Source organism: Triturus cristatus, chromosome 4_2, assembly GCF_964204655.1.
Source record: "Triturus cristatus chromosome 4_2, aTriCri1.1, whole genome shotgun sequence".
Lineage (NCBI taxonomy): Eukaryota > Metazoa > Chordata > Amphibia > Caudata > Salamandridae > Triturus > Triturus cristatus.
The window spans coordinates 158243036-158268994 of record NC_140586.1 but is presented as its reverse complement, the minus strand read 5'-3'; the positions used below and the strand labels follow the sequence as shown (position 1 = coordinate 158268994).

The 25959-nt window shown below is 42.9% G+C and overlaps 1 protein-coding gene across 2 annotated transcripts in view; it reads right to left on the bottom strand.

The window, feature by feature from the left end:
* The window catches only part of LOC146833237 (aquaporin-4-like), a 107983-nt gene that overhangs the window by 11217 nt on the left and 70807 nt on the right, over positions 1 to 25959 (bottom strand). Inside the window, exons 3-4 of one of the 2 annotated variants that reach the window (XM_085600889.1) lie at positions 5663 to 5752; positions 4931 to 5287 (exon numbers count right to left, since the gene is read on the bottom strand). In XM_085600889.1, coding sequence (XP_085457015.1) covers positions 4931 to 5230 — 300 coding nt within the window. In that variant the 5' untranslated portion in view covers positions 5231 to 5287; positions 5663 to 5752. The remainder of the gene's footprint in view (positions 1 to 4930; positions 5288 to 5662; positions 5753 to 25959) is intronic. The other variant, XM_085600888.1, reaches the window with a different exon arrangement.

The following is a 25959-nucleotide window of genomic DNA, read 5'->3' as shown; positions in this document are numbered from 1 at the left end:
GACACCCTGCAAGCGGATTCTTTATGTACCCATAGTTTCCCACAGCCGGTCTCAATTAAGCTCTGTTTCATGTACTCCAACCAAGGAATCTTATTGACTCCACAATGCTTTAAAATGTAATCTAGGCTCATCCTGTAGGGTGCCAGCTTGACGGAGGGCCAAATCCTTCTCCAATACATCAGGAGGCGAAGTCCTTCCATATGAACAAGAGAGATGTTACCCAGGTCTAACTGGAGGGGAACAAGGGGGGTGCTAACCCACACATTTGTGAGAAGTCAGAGGAAAATATTATCCACCTTTTCCATGTCATTTACATTATCATGGCCACAGAGATCTCTGCCGTATAATGAGCCCCCCTCAGAGCCTGCAGGTTAGGGATTTGTAACGCTGGGGTTATCAGGCAAAAGCTGGAGCCCTGGACAGCCTTCAGGATGCCACCTGTATAAGGCTCCAGCCTAAGTTTGCACTTCTGGATCTGGAACGGCCAACCAAAAGACTCATTAAGGGTAAACCCCAGATAGTCAAAGGTGTAAAACCTGTCTAGCAGAATACCATTGAAGGCTGGATGTGACCGAGTGCTATGACAGGGATTTTAGACCATATAAATGGTCTTGCTAGTATTAATCTCTAGTCCTCCCTGCCTGCAGAAGACACCAAACTGATTGTGCAGATTTTGAATGCCCATGGGAGACTTCGAGATAAGCAAGATATCGTTGGCAAACAGGAGTGCCGGGATCTTTCTGCAAGCCAAGCTTGGGGCATCATGCTTACACTGCTCCAGGAGGGTCACCAGATCATTAATGAAAAACAAGAAAAGGGTTGGAACTAAGACACACACTTGTCTGATACCTCGAGACACTGGAATAGAGCCTGTCAGTAATCTGAAAGTTCCACACCTAACCTAGGCATGATTATTCGTGTGAAACCTTCTGATGACATCCACCAGATAGTCCGGGATGTCAATGCTAGTTAAAACTTCCCACAGGGTCTCCATTGGGACGAGGTCTAATGCTGACCGAAGATCGATGAAGATAACATATAAACGGCCACCACCAATCAGTGAATGTTTATCTTGAAAATCCGACATTAATCCAGGACTGATGTTGGATACCCCAGCTTTGAGCCAATGCTTCCTGTTCACTGGGCCATTGCTCTGTGCCACTGGAGCAGAAGAGGAAATGCCATCTGCCAGTCAGCCCATGTCACTCCTAAGCAAGAGACTTACGAAGGAAGAAAAGCCCTAACCTCAGCTTTTGATACAGTACACCAAGATACATTAATTCTAAGACTCATAGAAGTATGAATAGATGGCATCACTCTTACTTAGATTTCTTCTTACGTAAATGACAGGTCCTACCTTATTCATGTACCCCCTTTTCCATCAAATTCATACAGCATAAAAACAGACAGGAGTTCTAAAAGGATCTATCATCTCACCTCTACTGTTCACCATATACATGAAACCACTAGTAGACCTTAATCAACAGTTTTGAACAGACCCTCTGCAATTACGAGGATGACACGCATATAACTCTTAAATACAAACATACTAAGGAAATAGGAAAATTATAAATCAACAACTCTTTCACAGCCACAGATAAATGAATGACGTGATATCACCTTAAGTTAAATGCATCAAAAAACAAAATACTGCCCTGCGGTGAATGGAGAAGTTATGGTCTTTGACCTTCAGGCAGGATGAACTGAGAGTTCTGCCAAAAATAGGAAGAGGTGCATTTCTTGGCATTGTTTTTTTTCTGAGCTTTCCGTGAATACGCCAGTGGACAAGCTATCTAAATCAATTTTCCAAAGGACGAAAATACGTCGATGCATCTTTTCACATCTTGGATTTTCTTAAAAGATACAAGCAACAACATCACACATCCTCTCTAAACTGGATTATGCTAACTGACCTCACCATGGCATTCAACTCTCAATCATGAGACGGCTGTAGAGAAGTTAGCAGCAAGACTACTTCCGATGTAAACATACAAATGGGCATCTCACCTGTATTGAAGGCCCTCCACTGGCTCCCAATCACAAGATGATTCTCTTTCAAGCTATAATGCAACACCCGTAGAGCGATAAATGGCAAAGGGCAAAACTTCCTTCAATCAGAAATCACCAAATATGTCCAACTAAGACACGTTCGAATAATCCCAGCATACAAGAAAAAAATTAATGGTGGCCACCAAATGATGGAATGCCCTACTTTGAAAGATTAAAGCCACTAAGAATCATTTGAAGTCCAGAAGAATGGTTAAGACTTGGCTTTTTCCAATATGATCCATCGGTCAATGTTGTTTGTAAAGACACGGTTCAGCATAAATCCTGGGCTCTGTCCTTAGACAGATGCAACTGCAGTTCCCTCTAACATCAAGGGAGAACCAAATCATCACAATCGCCTCACAAACATGCCCTTAACAAGATCAGCTAGGAACCAGTATAAAAAAGAATAATCATTACAAATCGCAGAGATGGTTCACTCCCCTAAATCTTACTTGTCAAACCCAACATAACAGTACCGTACATCAGAAACAACTGAGTACAAAGTCAAATAAATCGGAATAATCTTCACTGTTAATTTTACCTATCAAAGGACAAAGATGATTCAATACAATTGAAAGACAAATGGAACACTAAAGATGGTACAATATATAGCTCCTGCTCACATATGACATACATCAGTGGTTTCTCCATTTTGTACATCCTTAGATTGCATGCTATGCCAAAAAGCTGTCTTCCACTATATTTCAAATCTCTTCATTAAAATTCACCTTGACTGTAATCTATTGAAGGCTCCCTCTCTTCCTTTCTAGTGAATGGACCCCTCCTTACCCATCCTCCACCCTCGACATGCCTTACCCTGTCTGACTGTAGTCTACTCTTTCACATGCCTGTCCACCTTACCCTCTGTTATTGCATTTGTGAGAACTGCCCACACCTTGCCCAGTAGATCACAATCCCTCCTTCTTTGAAACCAAATGCTGCAATCTAACAATAACTAACCTAGGTTAATTACTCACCCTACCAACTATTTGCACGAAGTCGCACTGATGATAACACCTAACTCCTATTAACTCAATCTACCACAAAAAAACTACAATTAATGCGTAGAATGGTTTCTATGAGAGTAAAAGATGAATTCCAATACCCAACATTAACCAGTAACACTGGACGAACCACTAATCTTGGGTGTTTCAGAGTAGCATGCTACTGGCCATAAAGTGCTTCAATGCCTCATCAGGGGTGGTAAGTGCTTATACATAAATACAACTACCATACAATACAAGGAGTAATTCTGCAAGCTCAGTCCCAACTTCACCTCAGGAGGGCCAGAGGACACAGCTGTTTGAGCAGTCCAGCATTCTTGATGTAACTTTATAATGACTTTGCGACACCCACTTAAGAGGTGCCCCTCTTTTAAAGATCATGTCTATGTTTCGTTCATCCCTTCTGCACCCCATTCTCTGGTCATCTAATGAACTCCATTTCCATACCACTGCCATATTCAATGCCCACTGCTTTGTAGTAAGCTTGTTGCCATATAAATACCCTGCATACATACGTACAGATGGGGGATTAGGAGGTGACACTGAAACAAAAGGCTAGTCAGAGGAAGTGTGGTGCTGTGGGTGGACCAGGGCACCAGCCAATATCTAAGGAGATGAAAAGCAATATCCTTCACTGTAATTAATACCTTGTGTTTGTCTCTCTGTGCTGTGCCTATGTTGTGTAATTCTCAGTGGCATAGCAAGGGTGCTTTGCGCCCCGATGTAAGCAAGGAAACTGAACGCCCATCCCCTGCATTGGTTATAAAAAATGCTCTAATTTGGATGCAGTGGGCCGCTCTCGCCTCTGGACCCCAGTGCCACTGCACATGCTGCACTTTTAATAACTACATCACTGGTTATTCTTCCTGTTCTGTCTGTGTATATGGTGTGATGCAACTGACTTGGGTTCTTGGAAACAGGCCAGGCCGGCTTTAAGGCAGTGCCACCGGTGCGGCCGCACTGGGCGCTGACCTCTTGGGGTGCTGTGTTTACCAATAGCTTATGATTGGAGAGAATAGGAGCACTTTTGCCATGTGGTAGTAAAAGAATCCCAGGAGATAGTCATAGAGTGTGGGGCGACAAAAATGATTGTCACACCGGGTGCCAACAGCGCTGAAGCCGGCCCTGCTTGGAAAGAAGCACGTCAGAGAAATGATTGGATATCTTATACATATAGTTAGGTTCGCCCCTAATTCAAATATCAGTGAAAACAGTCACAATTTACGGTTTCCTTCAGATATCACTGGAAAAAGGCTGCTGAATACTGCAGGAATTGTTCTCAAATAACAAGAGCAACCCATTTGCCTAAGCGAACCTATATGTATTTCGAAGAACTGTGGTTCTCATGGTTCTCATTTATATAAATATTATAGTACGCAATAAATGTTTTTCCATATAATATATGACCAACATAATTCTTGTCTCACTACAAAGGATTTAATTCAAAGTGGGCAAAACGGTACAATGATAATATTCACTCCAGAAAATCGTGCAATGTGTCCCAAGTGAAGAAAGAAAAATACACAAAGAGGAAGTAATAGGAGAAAGTACAGAAGTAAAAATTGTGTGTCTACAAACAACTCAAACGTATCATATAAAACGTCGGCAATATATGCCTGCTTCTAACCGATTTATTTCATGCTATTTAGGGCAACAGTACTAACAAACAACAATTCACACATTTATTACTAAGGTGCAAAGGTCAAATTCGAATTTTATTACTACAGTACATTCAAAATGATATGTGGTGTGTGTGTCCTAAACAGGTACAATTTAGCTTTGGGTCTTATAAAGTTATATATCTATGTATTTATTAAATCATGTATTCTTATGTGTAATTGTGCTAACTATTAAACACACAATGAGCAGCAACTTACCCTGGTGACAAGGTAGGAGACTGCAGCCTGTGGCGTTAGAAGGTAGAACATTCCAGAGGCCAGGGTGGCGCCCAGGCACTGCGCCAACATATAGGCCACTGCATGCAGGAGGTCCACTCGGCGGGTGCAGAGCAAGGCCATGGTGATGGCGGGGTTCACCTGTGCGCCGCTAATCTCCCCAAAACAGTGGATGAGTCCGACCACTGAGAACCCTGCAGCGAGGGCACCCTGCAACATGGGTGGTGGCGCGGAAGAACCTGGGCCTGGGCACGAGGACCCCAGAACCACCACCACCAACATGAAGGTGCCCAACGTCTCTGCCAGCACACAGCACCAAAAGCGACGGCTCTTCAGGTCCTGCAAGAGAAGGGGTGGAGGAGAGGTGGTAGTACAGTCAGTTGGAGGGGTGGAGAACAGCGAATGACTGGCATGGTAGGGATGTAGTCAATCAATGGCCTCCACGACTGGTTAACATGTCCTATCAATATTTTGGAAATCTAGTCAAGCTAGTGCAGTAGTATCCGTGCAAGGTAGGGTGAATGTGGGCTGGGTGGTTAGGACAGATTCGTGAAAATGCAGTGTCTGCTAAAGAGCGTGGTGTGTCAGGCCATGACCTCCACCAGCCGGCTTTGAGACGCTTTAGGGTGCAATGGATTGACTCAAATCCAACCCTACTAACCTTTGAGAGTCCCTATGGGGGCATGTACTTGATGATGCAAATGCCATGCCTACCTTTCAGAGAAGAAGTTGGTTTATGGCTGACTCTGCCCCCACAATGCCAGCCTTTTGGGAGCATATGCCCGACATAGATTGGAAACAGAACTGGAAAGAAACAGACCGAGACAGGAAGAGATAGAGATTCAAAGAGCTGAGAGAAAGAGATGATAACATGATTAAAACACACAACAAAATGAAGCTGACAGTCATTTAAAATAAAGACTAGATGGAAGAGAGACGGACATTAGTGTATAACTATTAGAAATACAAAAGGTCAACTCATGTAACAATTCTTTACTCTTGGGAATCACTGTGCAGAGTGATTTCAGGTGACGTTTCTCGAGCTGTGAATTGGGAACTGTATGGGGCATCTGCCCAATCCTACTATAGCATAGCACCCTGGTAGGGCGGACACCTTCTAATACACTGTCTAGTAACTACTCGGACTGACAAGCAGTATGCTGAATCTCCTAAGCTTTATCCGCTATAAGCCCAAAGGCTCCTATGAAGGGGAGTTGAGAAGCTGAGAAAGAGGGAGCTAGAAGAAAGGCCCTTGGTAGGCTCTCACCTCCTTTATGGTCATCCTGGCCCCAGTCTAACAGCTCGTGCGATGAGGATGAAGTTGGGCTCTGCCGAACACTGGAGTGGTCTTGGTCAAAAGGCTTGTTTAGTTGGCTTGGCAGTGGATGAATAAGGGCCTGGCTTTCCACTGGGGGTGTCTTGTTGGCAGGTTCTGCCTCTCTGACTCTGCCTGGAAATGGGTCTGGTCTAGACACGGTCTTGGTGGCAGGATCTCAAACTCTAGCTTGGTTTCTGGTGAATCTTGCAGTCAACTGGACAGGTCCTGTTTGAAGTGGTGTCTCTTTAGTCGTGGGATGAAGTAGCACTAACTCTTACATCCCCTGGATAGATGTTGATACAGGAGTTTGCTTCATTATTTGCGTATGGAGAAGTGCTCTGCCATCTGCTGGGGGTCTTGGATGCGTCTTCTTCTGTGTTGAGGGTGAGAAGATCTTACTGCTCACTGGAGGAGTCTCAGGGAATGACCTGTGCCGCTTGTTGGGCAGAACTGGACTTGTTTGAGGGTTTTCTTCTCCAGGTGCAAATGTGAGTCTGTCGTCTAAGGGGGGCTTTGTTAGAAAAGCTTACACCTCAGAGTTTTTGTGTTTGGTTGTAGATTTTGTGTCCATCGACAGGGTCATAGGGCCAGAATGCGTACCTCTGTTTCTCTGGTGGCAATGGCTATGGCTCTTGTCTTCTGGTGTGGTCGTGCTGGAGTCTATAACTCTTCTCTCCAGCTGAGGATATCTGTGGGTCTGGTCAAACACTGGCAAGTCCTTGTTTGAATAATATCCTTCTTGGCAGGGGAAGATGGTGAGTGGTGCCTTCTACTGACAGCGTCGTGCTGGAAGTGTTTCCACTTGTGCTTCTTTGTATGAGGGTGGCGGTGGGTTTTGCGGTTCACCGGCAGGGTCTTGCTGGAGTGGTCTCTGCTCGGATTGTCGATGCCGGTTGCCCTTCCAAGTGACTAGGATGGTCTTAATGAAACGGGTTACATCTCCTATAGTCTCCTCGACTCTGTCAAGCGAGGCTCCTCTGAGGGAAGCCGCCTTCCAGCACCCATCCCAGCCCAAGCGCGATGAGTGGGTTTTGTTCCTATCAGGAGCGCGCAGAGAGGAGGGGCGCCAATGGGTACTTGATAACCTACAAAGAGCTTGTGTGGAGGGGGTGGAGAAAGGAGGACGGCTGGAGCCAGCAGCAACACCTGGCACCACTACACAACTGCGGACAGCAGGGGGGTGGGGGGCTCATCTCTTGTGCTTCATAAAGACTTGCAGTGGGCCATCAGACACCTCATGAAAAAGGGGTTGGGCTTGGGCCCCAGACCTTCATATTATGTTCAGCAGTTTTGTATACATTATGTGTTCCCCAGATGCTTTTAGCACATTGATGCACAACATAAGTCTCCATTTGTAGTTTGTTCACGGAGAGCAGGGCAGCAGAGGCCTTCCGTGCATCGTCAGTGGAACGCGTGCGCACAAGTAGCTACTATTGACCTGGAGAAAAAGGTCAGAAGGCTCTGACCCCTGCTGGAGAGCGCGAGGGTAACGCAGACGTCACGGGGTCGAGTTCATCGCGGTGCAACGTGAGTGTAAGGGATTATTCGACTCCTCGGAATGTCGGCTCGGTCTCACTCTTCCGAGATAATGAAATGGGTACCATGAACTACGCAGCAGTAATACCACACGAAAGTGTCAAAACACCGTGCAGGTTATGAAGTGCGCGGCATAAATAGCCGATGGGATATAATTAAAGAGGGGAGGTGTTTCATTCTGAAATCAAAATGTAGAAGTAAACTATTGCTTCCTAAAGTATTTGCCCGTCAGCCTGTTCTACCGGGGCACCACCCTTTACCAAATATGATTGGTTCCTGTTTTTATTAAAAAGAAAAAAATTAATTTCCACTGTAAAATGCCAGTAGAACTTTCAATTGTTCCCTCCCCTTCCTTTCCCCCTCGTCATCTTCTACTTTCTGCACGCCTCCTCTCTCTGAAATCGCCTTCTCTAGGTCGTAGGATTACTCCATTTTGTATTTCTGCAAATTTCCCACACCTTATTTCATAGATCACGTCTCCTTTTTTCAAACCACATCCCTGCAACCTAACAGAACCTAATCACCTCTAGCCTACCTCGTCACCCCATCGTCTACAACTTGAGCACGCTCAATTTTTTTCCCAGGGGCCAAAAGTATGTATGGTCTGTGTTTGGCCGAGGGCTATACTCATGCCAGCAGGGCTGGAGTGAGGCTTTGCATGGGTGTAAGGTGGGTGAGGTGTTAGCAAAGCATGAACCTTGCACTTGCCTCTTAGTTTACTATTGCCACTGTTTTCAGGGTGGAAGGAGGGATACGTTTCAACATTCATTTTTGGAAAGCTAGCTCTTTTAAAAAATACTTCTCAATTCACTGATATAATCTGATGTACTGAGATGAAACTGTTTCGCTTCTGCATGTTAATGAAATAAACTTTTTACATGTCTTTTGCAAGATGTCTTTAAAAATGAATGCGTTCCTGTGGTGCAGAACACCTTATTTCCTTATTGTTTTTACCTTAGTTGGAGCTTGCCCGTTTATTTAACACATTTCTGAATGTTAGTATTCTCAAATAAAGAGAAGCACAGTGCTTCTGCATGTAAAAATCAGGAGGGCCGCAAGCCATATTTTAGTATCACTGATCTATATGAATTCACATAACACCCCCAAACTAATGGTCGCACCTAAGTGCTATTAATTTAATCTACAACAAGGAAGGTGGAGAAAATACACGGAATGGTTTTCTTGAGAACACAAGAGTAAGCCAAATAACCTATAACCACGGGATTAACCACTAATCTTGGGTTCTAGTCTAGTGTGCGACTCAACGTAAAGCGCTTCAAGCCTTGTCAGGAGTAGTAAGTGCGGCATATATGTAATTGCAATACAATACAATAGTTTCTCTTGTGGGGGCGAGAGGGTACCTTGGATGTGGTGCTTCTCTGGTGAGCCCCAGCTCCGTTGACCACCAAAACAGTATAGTTTCATATTTGACACCTCTTCTCCCCTGCCAACCCAATAGATTTGACATTCCAATTGAATTCACACAGCATGCAGTGCATTGTTTTTGAACAGAAAAACAATCCATGTCTTTTGTTTACTATTTGTACAGTACATGTGGTATTTCCACACGTACTGGGAGATCTGGGTGACCTCCTGCATTTCAGAGAGATGTGTCTTGGATGAGATGGCTAGTCCATGGAAGAAACTCTGTCAGACTGTGGGAGACTTGGGTGCTCTGGAAATATGATATTTTAATCACAAAATACAGTTATGTGAATAACCTGTGGGGCCTTATTTTGTAACTTTACAAAAAACGTATAGATCCAGATCTTAAGACTTTGGCGTATGATGCAAATCATAACGTTATGTAAACATATGGTAGAAGAAGGCAAGACAGATGAAAGGAAAGAAGACACCAGGGACACACCTTAATGGGGCAGATGGTGGTGACGGGGTCTCTTCCTGCCGCATCTGTGATTGAAGCTGAAGGGCACTCCAAGACTTTGAAGTGTGAGCCGCTTCTCTACATATATTATATTTCTTTTCTAATTTTCTCATATTCTCACTGTTTTTGATGCCTCCAAAACCCCATTGTGAGTTCTTCTCAAGCTCTGGACCACAACAAGTCACGGCTAGGCACCACTTATTGATGCCCGAGTGCCAACATGATTAACATTTATTCCCCAAAAAAACACAGTTGTCCTTAAAATGCAGGACATGCATGATTGATATCAATTCAGTTGCATTGTACAGTACTGTTTAATTTATATAGCGCTTCACGCATCTGACAAACCACGAAGAGCTATCATCTGATTTGGGTTATTTGTGCTCTTTCGGAGAGCATAGTTAATAGGCTGTTGGGTGAAGGCTGGCTTATTTGCTATGCAAAAGCGTAAAGTGTGGCAGAAAGTGTAAGAATAGACACAACTGTGAATCCCTCCAGTTTAGGAGTGGCCAATATCCTAAAGTTGAGATCCTCGTAACACTAATGAAGCCTAATGTGTGTTATGGCTACGAATTTGACTCGAGGAAGAAATTATACTCAAAGCCTCCCATAGTGAGAACCAGGATGGACTAATTTTTTAGACAAGATTGAATGATATATTGGATATTTGGATATTGTACTTGTATGTTTTGTTTCAGATGGTGAGTTTGCCATGACGGAGGATGGTGGAAATGTGATTCCTAAAGAGTATATGTGCAACGATCTAGAATTTCTCTTTTCTGTAACAGGAATAATCATAAAGCAATTAAAATTGACCATTTTGTTGGCGTCTAGAGAGATCGGTTTTACTTCTACTTGAAAGGACTATGTATGATCGAAAGATTGGTTGAAATTAATTGATAGAGTGAAACTGATTGAGTGATATTTTACAAAGACTGAAAAGTAGGGCTAAAAAGAAAAATAAGCAAATTAACAAGAAAGTTCATAGTAATGTATTGAATAAAAAGGAGCATTGGAGAAGTGAACTCGTTACAACCCGCAACTAAGACTTTGCTAAAGCAGGTCTCACTTGTTCGAAAAAAATAGACACAGTTAGTAGAAAAGAGAAAAAATCCTTATACGGACAGAATCCTTGAAGTATCAATTAACAGCTCTTTTTGGGCCTCAATAAGGCCTGGGTAGAGGACCACCCACTCTATTTAGAGATCCCCATCTAAGTGGTGGGGATCTCTGTGCTGTAAAGGGAGCCGCTGCCACAGCACCGCAATTTAGAGCACTTAAAATGTGCTGAATGGACACCATTTTTAAATCACACATTCTGTAAACTTTTCTATTTAGAGAAAACAATCTCTCACAGCAGGAGTCTGTTTTCTATAAACAAAAATAAATAGCCGACTTGCAGGGAGTTTTCTTCCTGTACCTGAGGGTCATTCTGGATTCCCCCTGTCTGTATCTGGCATGCCTTGCATAGTGGACAAAGAAAGTGAGTGGCGGTAGTAAGGTGTGATGGGTTGTCAGGTCAAAGTTTTACACCAATGTATATAGAAACAAGCACAATACACAATAAAAACTCGCAGCATCAAGTGCAACAGAACTAAAGAACCAAAACATTTAAGCACAAATAGAACAGCTGATTGAAAAGGGGTACCTGTGAAATCAAGAAAGAGACACATTTGGTCCAGTGATTATTTTAAGATTTCTTTTGAATAAAATCGAGAGATTATACACACTCTGCTTTTATTTGGAGTTTGACGGATGTGGGAAGCTAGTTAAAAAATAGGGGTTATTTAGAGAAAATCGGGTTGCTATACACTTAAAACAGGACAGACAGGGTATCCGCTGCTTTTTGGCGACTGTCCCCGCATCTGCAAAACTGTAAATATGACCCTCAATTATTTAATTCAAGTACATTTCAGAGAACACGTTTCAGTGGAAATATTTAATTGAAAAGCAGTTTATCCTAAATAAGGGTAATGAGATGAAGGATGGGGTCAAGATTAGGGCTAGGCTAGTTTCACACTTTGCGTTGGGGGGAATGTTAGCGCAAGGGTAACGGGTTAGATCAGGTTTATCATTAGGTGAGGATAAGGCTCAGAGACAAAGTTAAGATAGGGGCAAGGTTAGGGGTCAATGTTAGTGTGAGGCTCAAGCTGTTTTAGGGTAAATACTAAGGGTTAGAGATAGGGCCATGTTTTAAATAGATGTAGGACTCAAATAATTAGAAGGACCAAGGTTAGGGTAAGGTTGGTGTTCCGTAGGGTAAACATTTGGACTAATGCCAAAGGACATTGTAGGGGCTACAGAGAAGGATTTCAAGCTGTTTAAAAAAAAAAAAAGTAATTGAGGATTGGCACTTATTTGATCTCATCATACATTTACCTAGAACAAGAGAGAGAAAACACCCAAAGGGGAAGAAGAAGAAGGAGAAAGAGAAAGGCGGAAAAGCCGTCTCAAAGAGAGAAAGCAGGAACCCATAAGAGTGAGATAAAGGAGATGAGAGTGTCTGCTAGTGGATTCAAGAGCTATGGGGTGGATTGAAGACTGCTCAGCCTTGGGATTCGGTGCGCTGACATTTAATAGGCATGCCAGTGACTTCTGAGAAGAGCTTTGGGCACCGGCACTCATTCTTTTACAAATAAAGCACTGTAGATAGGTACACCTACAATTTTAGTATTTTATTAATTATTCTTTCTAAAAAGTATCCAAAAGCAAAGAACGCATAGTAATCTAAATTCTATGCCATTTTCTTAAATCTGTCCTCAATTTTACTTAAAAAATCTGCTTACGGGAGGGCCCTAGCTGCAACATCATCACAGATGTAGTCAACTCCTGTCAGAAAGCAGGGCTCGCTTCCTAGAGGTCAGAAATGAGTTTCTGCCATGCATAGTCTCAAGAGGGATACACGTCTGACTCGATGACCATTCAGTTCGTTGCCTCTCAGGAGGGAATTCTGTATGGGCGAGAGGGAAGAGAAAGTTATGTTCTGTTGTCTGAAAGTAAAGTGTGTTCTGCATCCCCGAGCACTCCTCAAAATGCTAGGTGGTAGTCCTGTCCCCAATAAATGCATGGTCTCTCTATGAAAACAAGCCCCTCTATTGAAAAGAGAGGAGCCCACTTCAAACCCCATTTAGTTTTTGGCTTCTTAACTATAATTCACAATTTCATTGTATACAGATGAGATTTAAATTCATGTTATGTCTTAGAGGCAGTGCTGGAAAGTAGAGGAATCCAGCCGGATCTCGGTTCTGCAGCTATTTATTGTCCCAGGGAAAAATGTTAGATTTGTCCTGGTGTCATTTCTCAACACCAGGTTACTATTTTATGTATATTTTTTTTTTTATGGCTTCTCATCCCAGTGTAGGGTGTCAGTGCATTTTACATCACACACAGAGACACGATAAATCATACACATGTGTAAATCAATGTACAGGAAATGTTACATAAGACGATGAGGGTTACAACTTATAAGGTGTAGGAATCACATAGCATCCATACTTAAGGACAATATATATTTAAAGTGAATGGTTCGGAGAAACACAACGCCAGGATAAAAAACGTACCTCAGTGGTGCGAATAAGACTTTATTACTTCCAAAAAGAGACCTTCTAGCAATCTTCGAATAACAACAGATTAAGAAAACATAATAAAATCTAAAGCCATGACTTACAGTGTGCATGCAGCTCCTTGGTGCAGGTAAATGGAGCTCTGCGATATACTAGAAGGCTTGCAACTTAGGAGCAGGAAGACACAGTGTTAAAAGCAGTAGTCCACTTACCTATCTAAATAAAATAAAAATCTGTGATCTGCATGTTAGACTGGGTGCTTTCCAGCAGGTTCATTACCCCTCTGTGGTACCTTCTGAGTCAAATCTGTACCTGGATAAAACCCGGAACTCTCCCAGAACGGTGCTAACCTCAGAGTTATCATGCCAGTGTTGTAATCCCCTCATAACTGCTAGGCACTAACTGATCTCTGCAGCAGGTGCTTTAACTATGACAATATATTTTAAGGTGCAGCCTCTCTGTGATCTATTAAGTGATTTAGAACAGATTCACTGTCACCTTGTTGCCAATTTATTTGCAGCAGATGTTTTTTAAACAAATACATGTGTGCGTTGACTGTCGGGCTCTGCTTTTCAAGCTTTGCCCCTTGTGACTCCACACCCTTTCTTCTGCCGCACCATGACCCCTAATTTATGGGCTCCCGGAGTAGAGTTTGTCCAATTGCAGCACTGCTTAGAGCGGAGGCCATATTGCTCATATAAATTCTTGATACGCAAAGGGGCAAGCCGCCTCTCGTCCCCTCAGAAAAGAACCGCGTGAACAGTAGCCATGCTCGGGCCTTCGTTTCCGAGCATCGTTAGCCATGCTCGGGTCTTCGTTTCCGAGCATCGTTAGCCATGGGAGGGGTCTCTTCGTTTCCGAGCATCGTCAGCCATGGGAGGGCCTTCCTTTCCGAGCGTCGTTAGGTAGGGGACAGGACGGAGAGATATGGTGTGGGAGAGGTGATGGGGTGCAGGGACCCATTGCTATGGCAATGGCACTGGATTTGAATCTGAAAGGAGCGAGCTCGCCGCGAATCTGAAAGGTGGCTTCACAGAGACGCTTGTTTCTCACACGAGCGGCGCTCCCTTTCTAGTCTTTGATCTCAGGAGCCTTCCACATAAAAGGATGAAAAGAAAGCAGAGGCTGCCGGGAGCGCAGCGCGTGCATTAAAAAGAGCTTTATTAATACACACCACGCGGGTGAGCTACTTGAATGCTGAATGTAGGTGACAGCTCGACCATTCATACAGCGCACACCACTGAACTGCCACTTGACACTGGATTCATATGAGTCTTTTGCTCATGGGATCAAAGCCGGGAGGATGAAAGGTTGACTCTGCCCTCCCAGGACTCGATCCTTTTAGCGCGCTCATTTAGGATGTTTTGTGTCACCATTTTAGGGTATTTAGAAGTTCATACAGCAGTTTCCTCTGATCACAAGCAGTGTCATGAGCCCTGTGCTAGAAAGGAAACTGAACCATCTGACTGTCGGGGTAGTAAAATGTAACAATAATCAGGGTTCAATGAATGGTCCACTTAGGACTCTGGGCACTGGTGCCACTGCACCTGCTGCACCAATGTAGCCTCGCCCCTGGTTTTAGAGGAGGATGGAAGAGAACTTGTAGGTCTGGCGATAGCTGGGACATTTTGATTTTATTTAGTATAAGTAAAATATACTTAGAGGGGCTCTCAGCAGACACTCGTCATCCATTGGTCAGTTATTGTGTCGTTGACATGTTAATTCCGCCCACTACAGCACTCAGCGGTGGGCAATGAAAGGCTCAGCTCACTCCATCCAGTGGCTGCCTTCACTGAAGTGATGGCATTCTGCCCTTTCACAAGGAGCACACCCACACACAAAGTAGCTCTCTTAGTACCAAAAAAATGTCTGCTTTAAGAAAATGTGTTTTTTTATATTGACGAGGGCCCTGTAGCTTCTCTAACAGTAAAGCTTTTCAAAAACCTTGGCACACAAGCATTGACAAAGCCAACAGGCTGGCGGCCAATATCAGACCTATTGGCTTTGCCAATGCACAATTTGGTAGAACGGGCGCTGTGTCCTGTTGAGGCAACAAAAGTAACGCATGGACTTCTTTCACATTTCAACCCCAAGCAGCCAAACACATCAATACCTGCCGAAACCGTGTGTGCATATATATAGGCTGCGTGCCTATGTAGATATAAAGATTTTAAACCATCCCTAGGGCCATGGGTGACAGATTGAACAACCGGAGGTGCTACACGTGCTTCGCTGTGACTTACAACTGACGAATTAATATATTAGCTAAAGAAAAGGGTCAATGAAACGTAGCCGGGTGCTGTATGGTCAGTGCGCTCACCTGCACAAATGACACACCCGCGTCACAGATTACACTACCACTACATGAGATACACGCGGAAACACCTCCCAAAACAAGACACTTCTACAGAGCCCACAATTCTTATATCTCAAAAGAGTCTTGTAAGGTTGTCTCCCTTGAGCCTTCGGTTGTGTTGAGGGGACTGTGGCAAGCACCGGGCCTGCTAACAGTATACACGTCCCTTGCAGTTCAAGTGAAAGTTATAATGATCACCATCATTTTAAGATCTTTGTGATCGGAATAATGTTATATGATGATGAATGTTATAATGACCCTTATGACCTTCCAGTTATATGGACCCCTGACCCCAGTGTATTGTGTAGATCCTGATATTCTCTTCAAGATGTAGCTGTCCTTTTGAAAGAGCTATTTCAATCCCATTGTAGAGTGTGTGGAAATGTGTAACCCACGCCATGGGACGCGGTTGAAATGTCTGGTGGGCCAGACGAGCTTCCACGGACTGTGAACAACAGAAGATTAATTCATTGAGGCCAAACGTCAAGACAGGTGTAAGGCCACATGAAGGTAGAGGTGTCGGTTCAATGGACAACTTGATGACGTAACATAAAATGCTTATTTGTAAGGTGCGCGTTCATCCCTAGGGGCATCTTGGAGCGGAATAAAAGATGCTTCATGCTACCTAACTCAATGTTACTCATTTTATCTACCTTATAATGATGAAAGTCTAAGCATTTCTGCCATGATTTGAACCTGTCACTATGAGGTCAAACTGGGGCTCCTGTGGCAGATGCATTAGTCCACATATCCACCTTCTGCAGGACTTTTGACAGATGTGGGATCAGCAGAAAAGCATAAAGCAGACCCTGCAACCAGTCACACCCCTCAAGGAACCATTTGGAGGAAAATGTATGGCACACAAATGGGTGCTATGGTCCATGTAACACATGTATTTAACTTTATTTGGATTTAAAGCTACAGTTAATACTCTTCCTTTAGTCTTTAGAAGCTAGTGAACAGAGCACCCAAGAAGTGTCTATAAGGAGGAGTAATAACCTATGCTTTACAGAAGATCTTAAAGGCAAGGACTCACCCGCTCTTTTACTTTTTGTCCATGGGAATCTCCCCCTCCTTGAGTATGCTTTAACGCTTTAGGCCATCGCACACCCTGCAATGCACCTGCCCCTTTAAGAGATAGATGCACTGGGGGAGAGGGTGGAGGAGGAGTCAGAGAGGTTATTAGATGGCAAGCTCTTCACCTCCCACACAGGAAGGGGCGTAGCCATGCCTGTATTAGCCAATAGACAGTGTTCCCTTCAAAGTTAAAATCCTCCTTTCCGAGAAGTATGGCTTAATTTTCTTAAAGTCCTTTTCCTGACAAGGTAATAAAGTGCCAGGAAATAATTAATTCTTGACAAATCAAACGCTCAGACAAGAAGATAATTGAACCGATAACGACAATAAAGGCTGTGTGTTATTTAGTGAGATGATTACCCTTTAGGGTATATGAAGCAGCTGCCTTGAGTTTATATGTCAAACTGGGGATGGGTCAGGCACCAAGAGCAGCATCCATATTTGATGATTTTGCATGCAACTTAAGGCCTATACATTTTGAACTACCTTAATTCTTTATGTTTCTAATTCTTCAAAAAAGAAAATGTACCTTTGGTAACAGTATTTCTTTAGGATACTATATCTTGCAGCGCATTCCTCGCTTTATGAGTATACTCCAGGTGCCAGACTGGGCCCGGAAACTTTTTTTCTTCAGCAATAGCTCCCCAGCACCGCCAAGTGGTGCCATGCAGCTTCATCCATCACAGATGTGATATCATCATGGCATCTATGGTGCAGCCTGGTAAGCAGGCATCAGTCCCTAGAACTCTTTCTGCGCCCCATCACTGCTTGTGGAGAGAAACTAAGGGCCCAATTTAGAGTTTGGTGGACAGGTTACTCTGTCACAAATGTGACTGATATCAGGTCCACTGTATTACAAGTGTCATAGGATATAATATAGTTTTAATATGGCGGACGGGATAGCCGTCACGTTTGTGACGGAGTAGCCCTGTCTACCAAATACTAAATCAGGGCCTAAGAGAGCACTAGTGTCAGTGATAATCACAGCATTAAATAAGTTTGCCTACCTTGGGATCTTACGTGCTATGGCACTAACTCAACAGGGGAGAAAAGAGGGCAGTGAGCATTCTATGGGAAGATATATTATCAGCCACAAATGTCTTACCAAAGGGAAGTACCTATTTTTTCTAATTGATACTTCTTCTTGCAGATTTCTCATCTTATGAACAAGTCCTAAATAAAAACCTCCGGAGGGTGGATTTACAAGTGCTGGTCAACCAATTAAGTAATGCAGCACAGCCCTGATAAAGTATCTATCACTGCGAGTCTGAGACACGAGGTAGTTACGTTCTGCGAGGGTATGAAAGAAGACCAAGAAACTGCTTGGCAAATATCAGCCTCCTGGATTCCTCTGATAAGAGTAATAAAGGTTGTCATAGCCCTTGTGAAGTGGGCACAAATAGCACCGGGAGGGTGACCAAAGCATAGCAGATCTGTATGTAAAGGGCAACTCCATGCGAGACTGCGCGGTTAGTTACCACTTTGCCCTTCTTGGCACCAGTGAAGCCCACAAAGAGATAATCATCAATTTCATCCTGCAGTCCATGACAGTACAGTCTATACAATCTCTCCTCCTGCTTGGTAGGGTGAGGAGAATGGAAGACTGACTGAAGTTCACTGTCCCAATGCGGCAACGTTATTGCCACCATAAATACAGTTTTTAATATCAGTGAAGCTATTGGACAACTGTGCAAAGGTTCCAATGGAGAAGCCATGAAGAAGGTGAAAGTCAGATTTAAATCTGACTATGGATCAATTAACAGCATGCGAGAGAACAAATAGAGTAAACCTTTTAAAAAGCACGCCTCAAAGAAAGACTTTAACAGAGAAAGTTGATCCAGAAGATGCATGAAGGCAGACAGAGCTGCCACATACAAAAAATGGCACCTGTCAAAACCTGCAATGCAAAAGATAGCATAAAGCTCAGAATATCTAGGAGGCAAGATTGGAAAGGGATTAAGCCTTTTGACTAGTAGCAAGAAAAAAAATTTGACCAGCAACCCAAAAGTAGATTTTGTTTCTCTGTCTCTGGATTGCTCTGCAAAACACTGGATCAAGCTGGAAAAGATGCATTAATCCTTTTGGGCCCGAGTGCTACTTTTACACTATTTCTCATATCGCCCTACCGCAGCATCTGAGTCATCTTTCAATTCAAAGGCAGGTTCTAGCTTAGCTAGCATCATTTTTGTCTTATCTGTCTCCATCTGCCCACATTCTCCCATATTGCTCCTCACCACGAGCAGCAGAGCCGGGGTTGGCATGGTACTTCGCTGAGCCCTATACTCTATAACACTGATGCCAGCAGGGGGGCGGTCAGGTGTTTGGGAGGGGAGCAGTTGGCGGTAAGGTGGGTGTAGTGGAAGCGAAGGATATACATCTAGTGACTGAATTGCACAGTGGGAATCCAGTATACCTAGGATTAGTCCTGGCTTTCACACTTGACAACATTTTGTGATCCTAAGCAATTGCTATATTTCACTTTCCCTCCTTTCTAGTCATCATCACAAACAAGAAGACCTCGAAAAATATGACTTCAGGATGTGTGCTTTTGATTTAATAAACTATAATGTTATTCATGTATAATAGAAACCCAGCTACCCCAAAAGAGTGCACATAACAACTTACTTGCCTCTTAGTTCACGATTGGCATTGTTGTTGGGGAATAGATGGAGGGAGAATTAATGTTTCTAAATTCATGTTTGAAATCTAACGCTTTTGAAAGAAATATTTTTCAATGCACTGAAATAATCAGAAACTACAAAGGTGAAATGATTCTGCACTCTAATTAAATACATTCCTCGAATTTTGAAGACACTTCATCTTATTTTTACATTTTAGCTGCATGATGTCATTAAAAATGAAGGTGTTCTGAAAGTTAAGCAGTGCAGGACACCCTAGTTACTTCCTTTATTTAACTTCAGTTATTTAATGAAGGCTTTCCCGTTTATTTAACATCTTTTTGATGTTAGTGCTGAGTGGAGTAAGATATATGTAAAGGTCAGGAGGGCAGCATGCACCCCGCTGTACTTTCAGTCTCATTGCTCTGTTACTTGTATGTTTATCCTCTTGCTGCTCTCATTGTTTCTCATGGAGTCAAACTAGTGTATTATGCAAATGACACACAGATTATAATTTCATTTAGAGAACAGTTTCAAAGCACAGCTGAGAATGTTTTTTATCATGTATGTAATAAGTATCCAGATGGATGGTAGACGGTTCCTTAAAGTTGAATGATGATAAAACACAGGTTCTAATTTTTGGTGGACCCTCCACCATCTGGTCTTCAATCTCTGACCTGCCTCTTTCTCTCTTCCTTTCACTGATTCTATGTTGTGTGCAGATTTAGATTCCGTATATAAGTTTTCCGATTTATGCCCTTATATAGGTACAATTCACATTGCCCTTATTTGGACATAGAAATCCGGCCCTTATTTAGACATTGTCCATACAAACCAAATACCGGCAGGGCCACCTACATCCATCCATCCACGTCTCAACGACGTCTTGGAAAACCAGACCCTTAAGCATTTAGGAATTTCCCTCAGCTTGAAAATTGATTTCTCCAAGAACTCATTAAGTATGCATGAACATCTATTCCTTAGGGCTTCATTCATGATGTTCCTCTGCCCAACTTTTACGTCAATAGTGGCATTCCGAGACACCTTCAAGGTATAAATATACAAGCACTTGCCTTGGCAAATTGCGGTTCCCGGAGGATTCGATCCAACCCAGACTATGCGGTTTGGAGCTGTATGGAGCTGACCAGAACATAGAGAAACTTTTGGCAACTCTTGGCTAAACTAAAATATAGCTAGCTATACTTTAGAAACATTACCTACTTCAAACCTCGTACTGCACTTAGGTTAGGTACACTGGGGTAGAACAATTTAGAAGCATCAGATGAGTATCACATTTTAGCTTATGTTATTTATGTATGTATTTTGATTAATATATGTCATAGCTACAACCCATGCTATTGCTATATTATTTTATCTTACTGCTAACCTCATACATATTGTAGTTCGCAGTCTGTCTTACGATTGTAGCAATTCATATCTCTTGCATGAGAAATAAGACAGTTCAATAAACCCTTTTATTGAAACGCCCATCTCTCTATTTCTGTGCAACTCTGTAGAAACGAAGCATGCAGGATTGACTGAGTGAAACTGTCATCTATTGTTTCCACGATTCTGAGACTGTTCCGATTCTAAAGGGAAACAAAGTTGTCAAGTTTATGCGGTTGTCAGAGACTAATCCCTTCTTGTATATTCGAGAAGTTTCTAGTGACCTCTGAGTTAGCTGGCATACACAAGTAATTAGGTTTAATATACTCGATAGAGACATACTGACCTTGTCCTATGTCAAATCTATAGTGTATGTTATTCCAATGCGCAGAGACTATCAGGGATATAGGAACTACACTACATGGTGCCCAACGGTTTGGTAAGTCATTAATTTAACGCTAGATACTGAAGTAACTCAATCGTGCTTTTATCAGAGACCCTCTACTCATAAAACTCCATAAGACGTCTGGAGTGGGTAGGGATAATATCCGCCATAGCTGAGTAGGACGAAAGTCCTATGTATTAGCTGTTTGGATGGTTCAACGGTTAAAGGATACAGTGTTCCAAAATATTGTGCACCTTATCTTTGTTCCCTTGAAACTTGCTCTGCATTTTTCATTTCAACATGTCCAAAAACGGCACAAACACTGATGCTGGTGGGGCTGTAGCCGACCAAGTCGCAGCAGCTTTTAATCGTACAGGTTTTCAAGAAACCGACGAGGATGCTATAAACATCCATCCATATTTAAGGAGAGCCATCACTCTAAAACTTATAAAACATGGTCAAACACCAAGAGGTGGTAGAGCAGTTTTTGTGATAGAGGCACATGAATCTCACCAGACAGAGGTATTCTACTCATGGATAGTATTCCCAGAATCAAATCCAGTAACACACTTATTTCACTTCTACAAAGAAGATGAACCACCAGAGGAATATATTCCTTTCGAGGATATTGAAAATCCACTCACATACTAGGAGCATGAGCTCTGGTTTAAAGGCGCCCTAAAACATTACAATCACATTACCAGGCTCGGTCCACTAGGTAGACCAGGAGCAACATGGCCGATTTTAGCCGGCTATACACCTGACCCTTACATTGAATCTATGTGAGACGAGGAATTACTCAAAAACATACAAAAGCTAATAGAACTATACATTTAAACCACAATTGTCTGAAAGTCCTTATAAGGTCTTTCCTAAAAACACTCCTACCTCTTCTAAAAAGAAGTGGGAAAATAGCAAACAGAATTCCAAAGAGAAGCGTTCTCATTCCCGAGGCAGGTCTCCTCCACAGAAGGAGCCCTCTAAAAGGAGGTACAACCTCAGGAATAGGGATAATTTGAGAAAAGCTGACAGATATCAAGATAATGATACACGTTCCTCTCGTACCTTTCTGCTATCATCACAGACTTCCAAAAGAAGAGGATGGTCAGAAAACAAGGAAGAACACGTGAAGTACAAAGACGATCAACACGTTCAGAAGAATAAGGCAAAACCTCAATTCTCCAAGAAAAAGGTAGCAGGTCTAAAGATCAGACATTTTTAAACCAGATTGGTCGCACACTGCTACACCTACCAGGCGTGTTCCCCCAATGAAAATGGTCCCTGAAGGTCAGCGTCGGCGGATACACCTATGCTCGAGTGTGAATGCAAGTATGCGTGGCGTGTGCCATCCCTGGACACGTGTTTCGAGGTAGTTGCCTCTCGTCAGCAGGGAGTAGGAAAATGTGTGGGGTTGCTGTGTAAGCTGCTAAAATCGTTATCAGGTCTAGTACCTCTCGTAGCGCGCAGGTGCGTAACCATGAGTCCGTCGACTCCACCGGCTCAAGGGAGCCTGAATATAAAGTTAAACCAGATTGGTCGCACACTGCTAATCTGGTTTAACTAAAGATCAGACATGCCGGGAATACTGAGAACCCAACTTAGGAACGGAGGGTGGGCCCAGACCATGCTGGACAGGGCAGCAGAAGTTACAATAGCTCGCCAGAACCTGAAGGGACTTCTGGAGACAATGGACTTGAATAAAGACATACAAGTTGAGATTGTAGATAGCAGGGTTAGTTCTCCACATAGTTTATATGAAATAACACTCTGGATGGAGGGAGACATACCAATAAAATTGAAAGGACTGTTTTGGGAGCATCTTTCAAAGGGTTATGATATACTTCTAGCTGAACAGGACTGGTCACCAGAGTTTGTCAGGGAGTGCCCACATGGCGAGCACATCATTATGCCTGCCTTCTCCAACCATATTCCAATTCATTTAAAATATACATTAGCCAGGAAATGGGCAGTAGCCCAAGCCCCAGCATTGTATAAAAATCATGTAGGATGGGATGAGGACTCGCCTCACCACAAAATCCAGTTAAAAAATCAACCGACTGCACAGAGGCAGTATCCAGTTAAGCAAGAAGCTAAAAAACAGGTCAGGGAGATCTTAGATCAACTTGAATATCAGGGGGTGATTGAAACATGCACCTCATCAATGAACAATCCTTTGTTTCCTGTCTCCAAACCAGACAATACATACCGTCTAGTATTGGATTAGAGACACTTAAATTCTTGTTGCAAAACATTTGCAGTGCAAAATGCACATAGTACAGCATTAATGTATAACATTGTGTGTAAAAAATATAAAACCACATTAGACATTTCAAATGGTTTCTTTTGTCAAAATATAGCACCAGAAAGCAGATATTTGACCGCTTTCTCAATAATGGTGACTCAGCGTCAATTTTGTCGGTTGCCCCAGGGATTCATAAACAGCCCGGGGTTATTGTCAGCAAGGGTAACAGAGCTACTACAAACTTATGATGACGAGGCATTATCATATGTCGATGATATCTATCTGACAGACGATGACCTGGATAGGCACTTGAACAGGGTGAGCACCATAATATTGGGCTTCGCCTCAGAGGGTTACAAATTCAACTTTAAAAAGTCATATGGATATGAACTATCAAGTGAAGGCAAAAGCTTGGCAGCCAACTTTTTAGAAAAGTGTGCCCTGCTCCAACCACCAAAAACACTGAAAAATTTACAGTCGATTCTAGGTTTCCTGAATTTTGGAAGAACTTACATTTTAAATTACGCAGAAAGGGTTAAACCTCTCTACGAATTAATCAAACCTGATTTTAAAATCACACATTGGACACAAAAACACACATAAATTTTGCGTTCACTACAGACAGACATGTTAGCAACGAAACACTTGCAAACACGCGTAAACATACGCAACTCAGTGATCCGAATAATTCCGGGTCAATGCGGATTCACCTACTTAACTTTTAATGAAGGTGAAAAAGTAAAAATTGCATACAAATCACACTTGTATACACAAGCAGAAATGAAATTCATTTCTACAGAAAAAAGTCTGACAGCAGTTACAACTGCTGTAGCAAAAGAAAGAGCCCTAGCACAGGGGAAACGCATTATGGTTGTGACTCCTGTACCAGCCCTAGAGGCTAGCATTCCAAATGTAAAAGCTTTACATCCGAGATGGATACAATGGGTTAATTCTCTTGCTGCAACTGATGTTGAATACGTTTTTGATCCATATCTAAAAACACAAGCATTCCTGCAATATGAACATGAATGTCCTCTGCCTACTGAAATTCTCCCTCTTGACCATTACAAATTTATAATTTCTACTGACGGATTTGCACAGCCCGCTATGGGGAGTAAACAAGCTTACAGTGCAGCGTGTGCTATCGTTAAAGGTCGCATGCGAGATGGCAAATTCAGACCAATGGTCACAAAAACCCAATCTCTAGGGGATTGTACAGCTCAGCGAGCTGAAATACAAGCATTTAAGATGACACTTGAAAACACGGATCGCAAATTCCCCACACTCATAGTGTGCGATTCTTTTTACTGTGTTCAATCTTACAATGAATATTTACAGAATTGGATTCAAAATGGTTTGAAAGATGCAAAAGGTGGCACAATCAAGCACAAATTGCTTTGGGAACAAGTAGTTCAGTTGCGAAACGGACTACAGAACACTCATTTGATACACACGCTGTGTCACCAACGTGATGGCGTTCACGTTGAAGGGAATTCATTGGCTAATGAAGCCGCGAAAGGGGCTTTGTAAACGGCTTCTGTAGCTGCAATCACTTGTTCAGTAACGAAAATAGACAGCGAAATAATGCTGGCTGTCAATGCATCAAGCAAAGGCAGCGGTGCGGCATTACCTAATAAGTTTCCACTCAAATACTCATATATAATTGATGCGAATGACGTTCCGTTTGCTCGAATCCCTGGAGTGGGGGATAGAGTAATTCCAAACAGGGAACGTGAAGCAGCTTTGATTTACGAAGCGCATCTGGGAGAGGGTCTGATACATCAGGGGATCGCAAAGACAATTTTAGAACTAAAAGAGATGTACTGGTGGCCAGGGATGAATACTTTCATTCACATCTTCATTAATGACTGCATAGACTGCAATAGAGATCGCAGTACAGAATGCTACCAGATACCTGACTACAATATAGCCATCCCAGTTCAGACACCATTATTAAACAGCATTAGACTATCTACGTGCAGGCGTCCTCTTGGACAAATGCAATCCCAGAAACACTAAGTCTAGGTTCCTATGGATGTGGCCTCAGCGCTCGGCTGACGCTTGAACTGTTATAAAAGATTTGCAAGTCTTTATCGGCACAAACGTAATAGGCTCACTACATTCTGAACAGGGTCTTCCGTTTAGCTCTATGGCTTACAAAGAAGCTATGGCCAGTCTGGGCGTAGCATTGCGGTATTCTTCTCCGTTTCACCCTGAGGGAAATTCTGTTGTGGAAAGAAAAAAACGGGACATAAAGCAGTCTATAACAGCTAGGGTATTAGGTTCGGGTGATGGGTGGGTCAAAAATGTATATGGGGTCCAGCGCGCACTTAACAACTTGCCAAGAAGTTCTCTAGGGGGTGTCACTCCATATGAGGTCCTGTTTGGGACTAGGATATTGGTTCCGGACTTAGATATGAAAGGCACTGTGGTGGAAAACAAACAGTTTGATATCAAAGATCGTTTGGCTGTTTTACAGGACTTAAATGATTTAAAAATGAAACAAAGCAACGTGATCCTGAAGCCAACCACCACTGAAGAAAATCTGGCCGTTCCAGCAAGGCCTGTCTGGATCCCAAAGCTTGGGGATATAGTCAGAGAAAAAATCGCAGACAAGAAGGAATTTGGGCCTTCTTACGGACAAC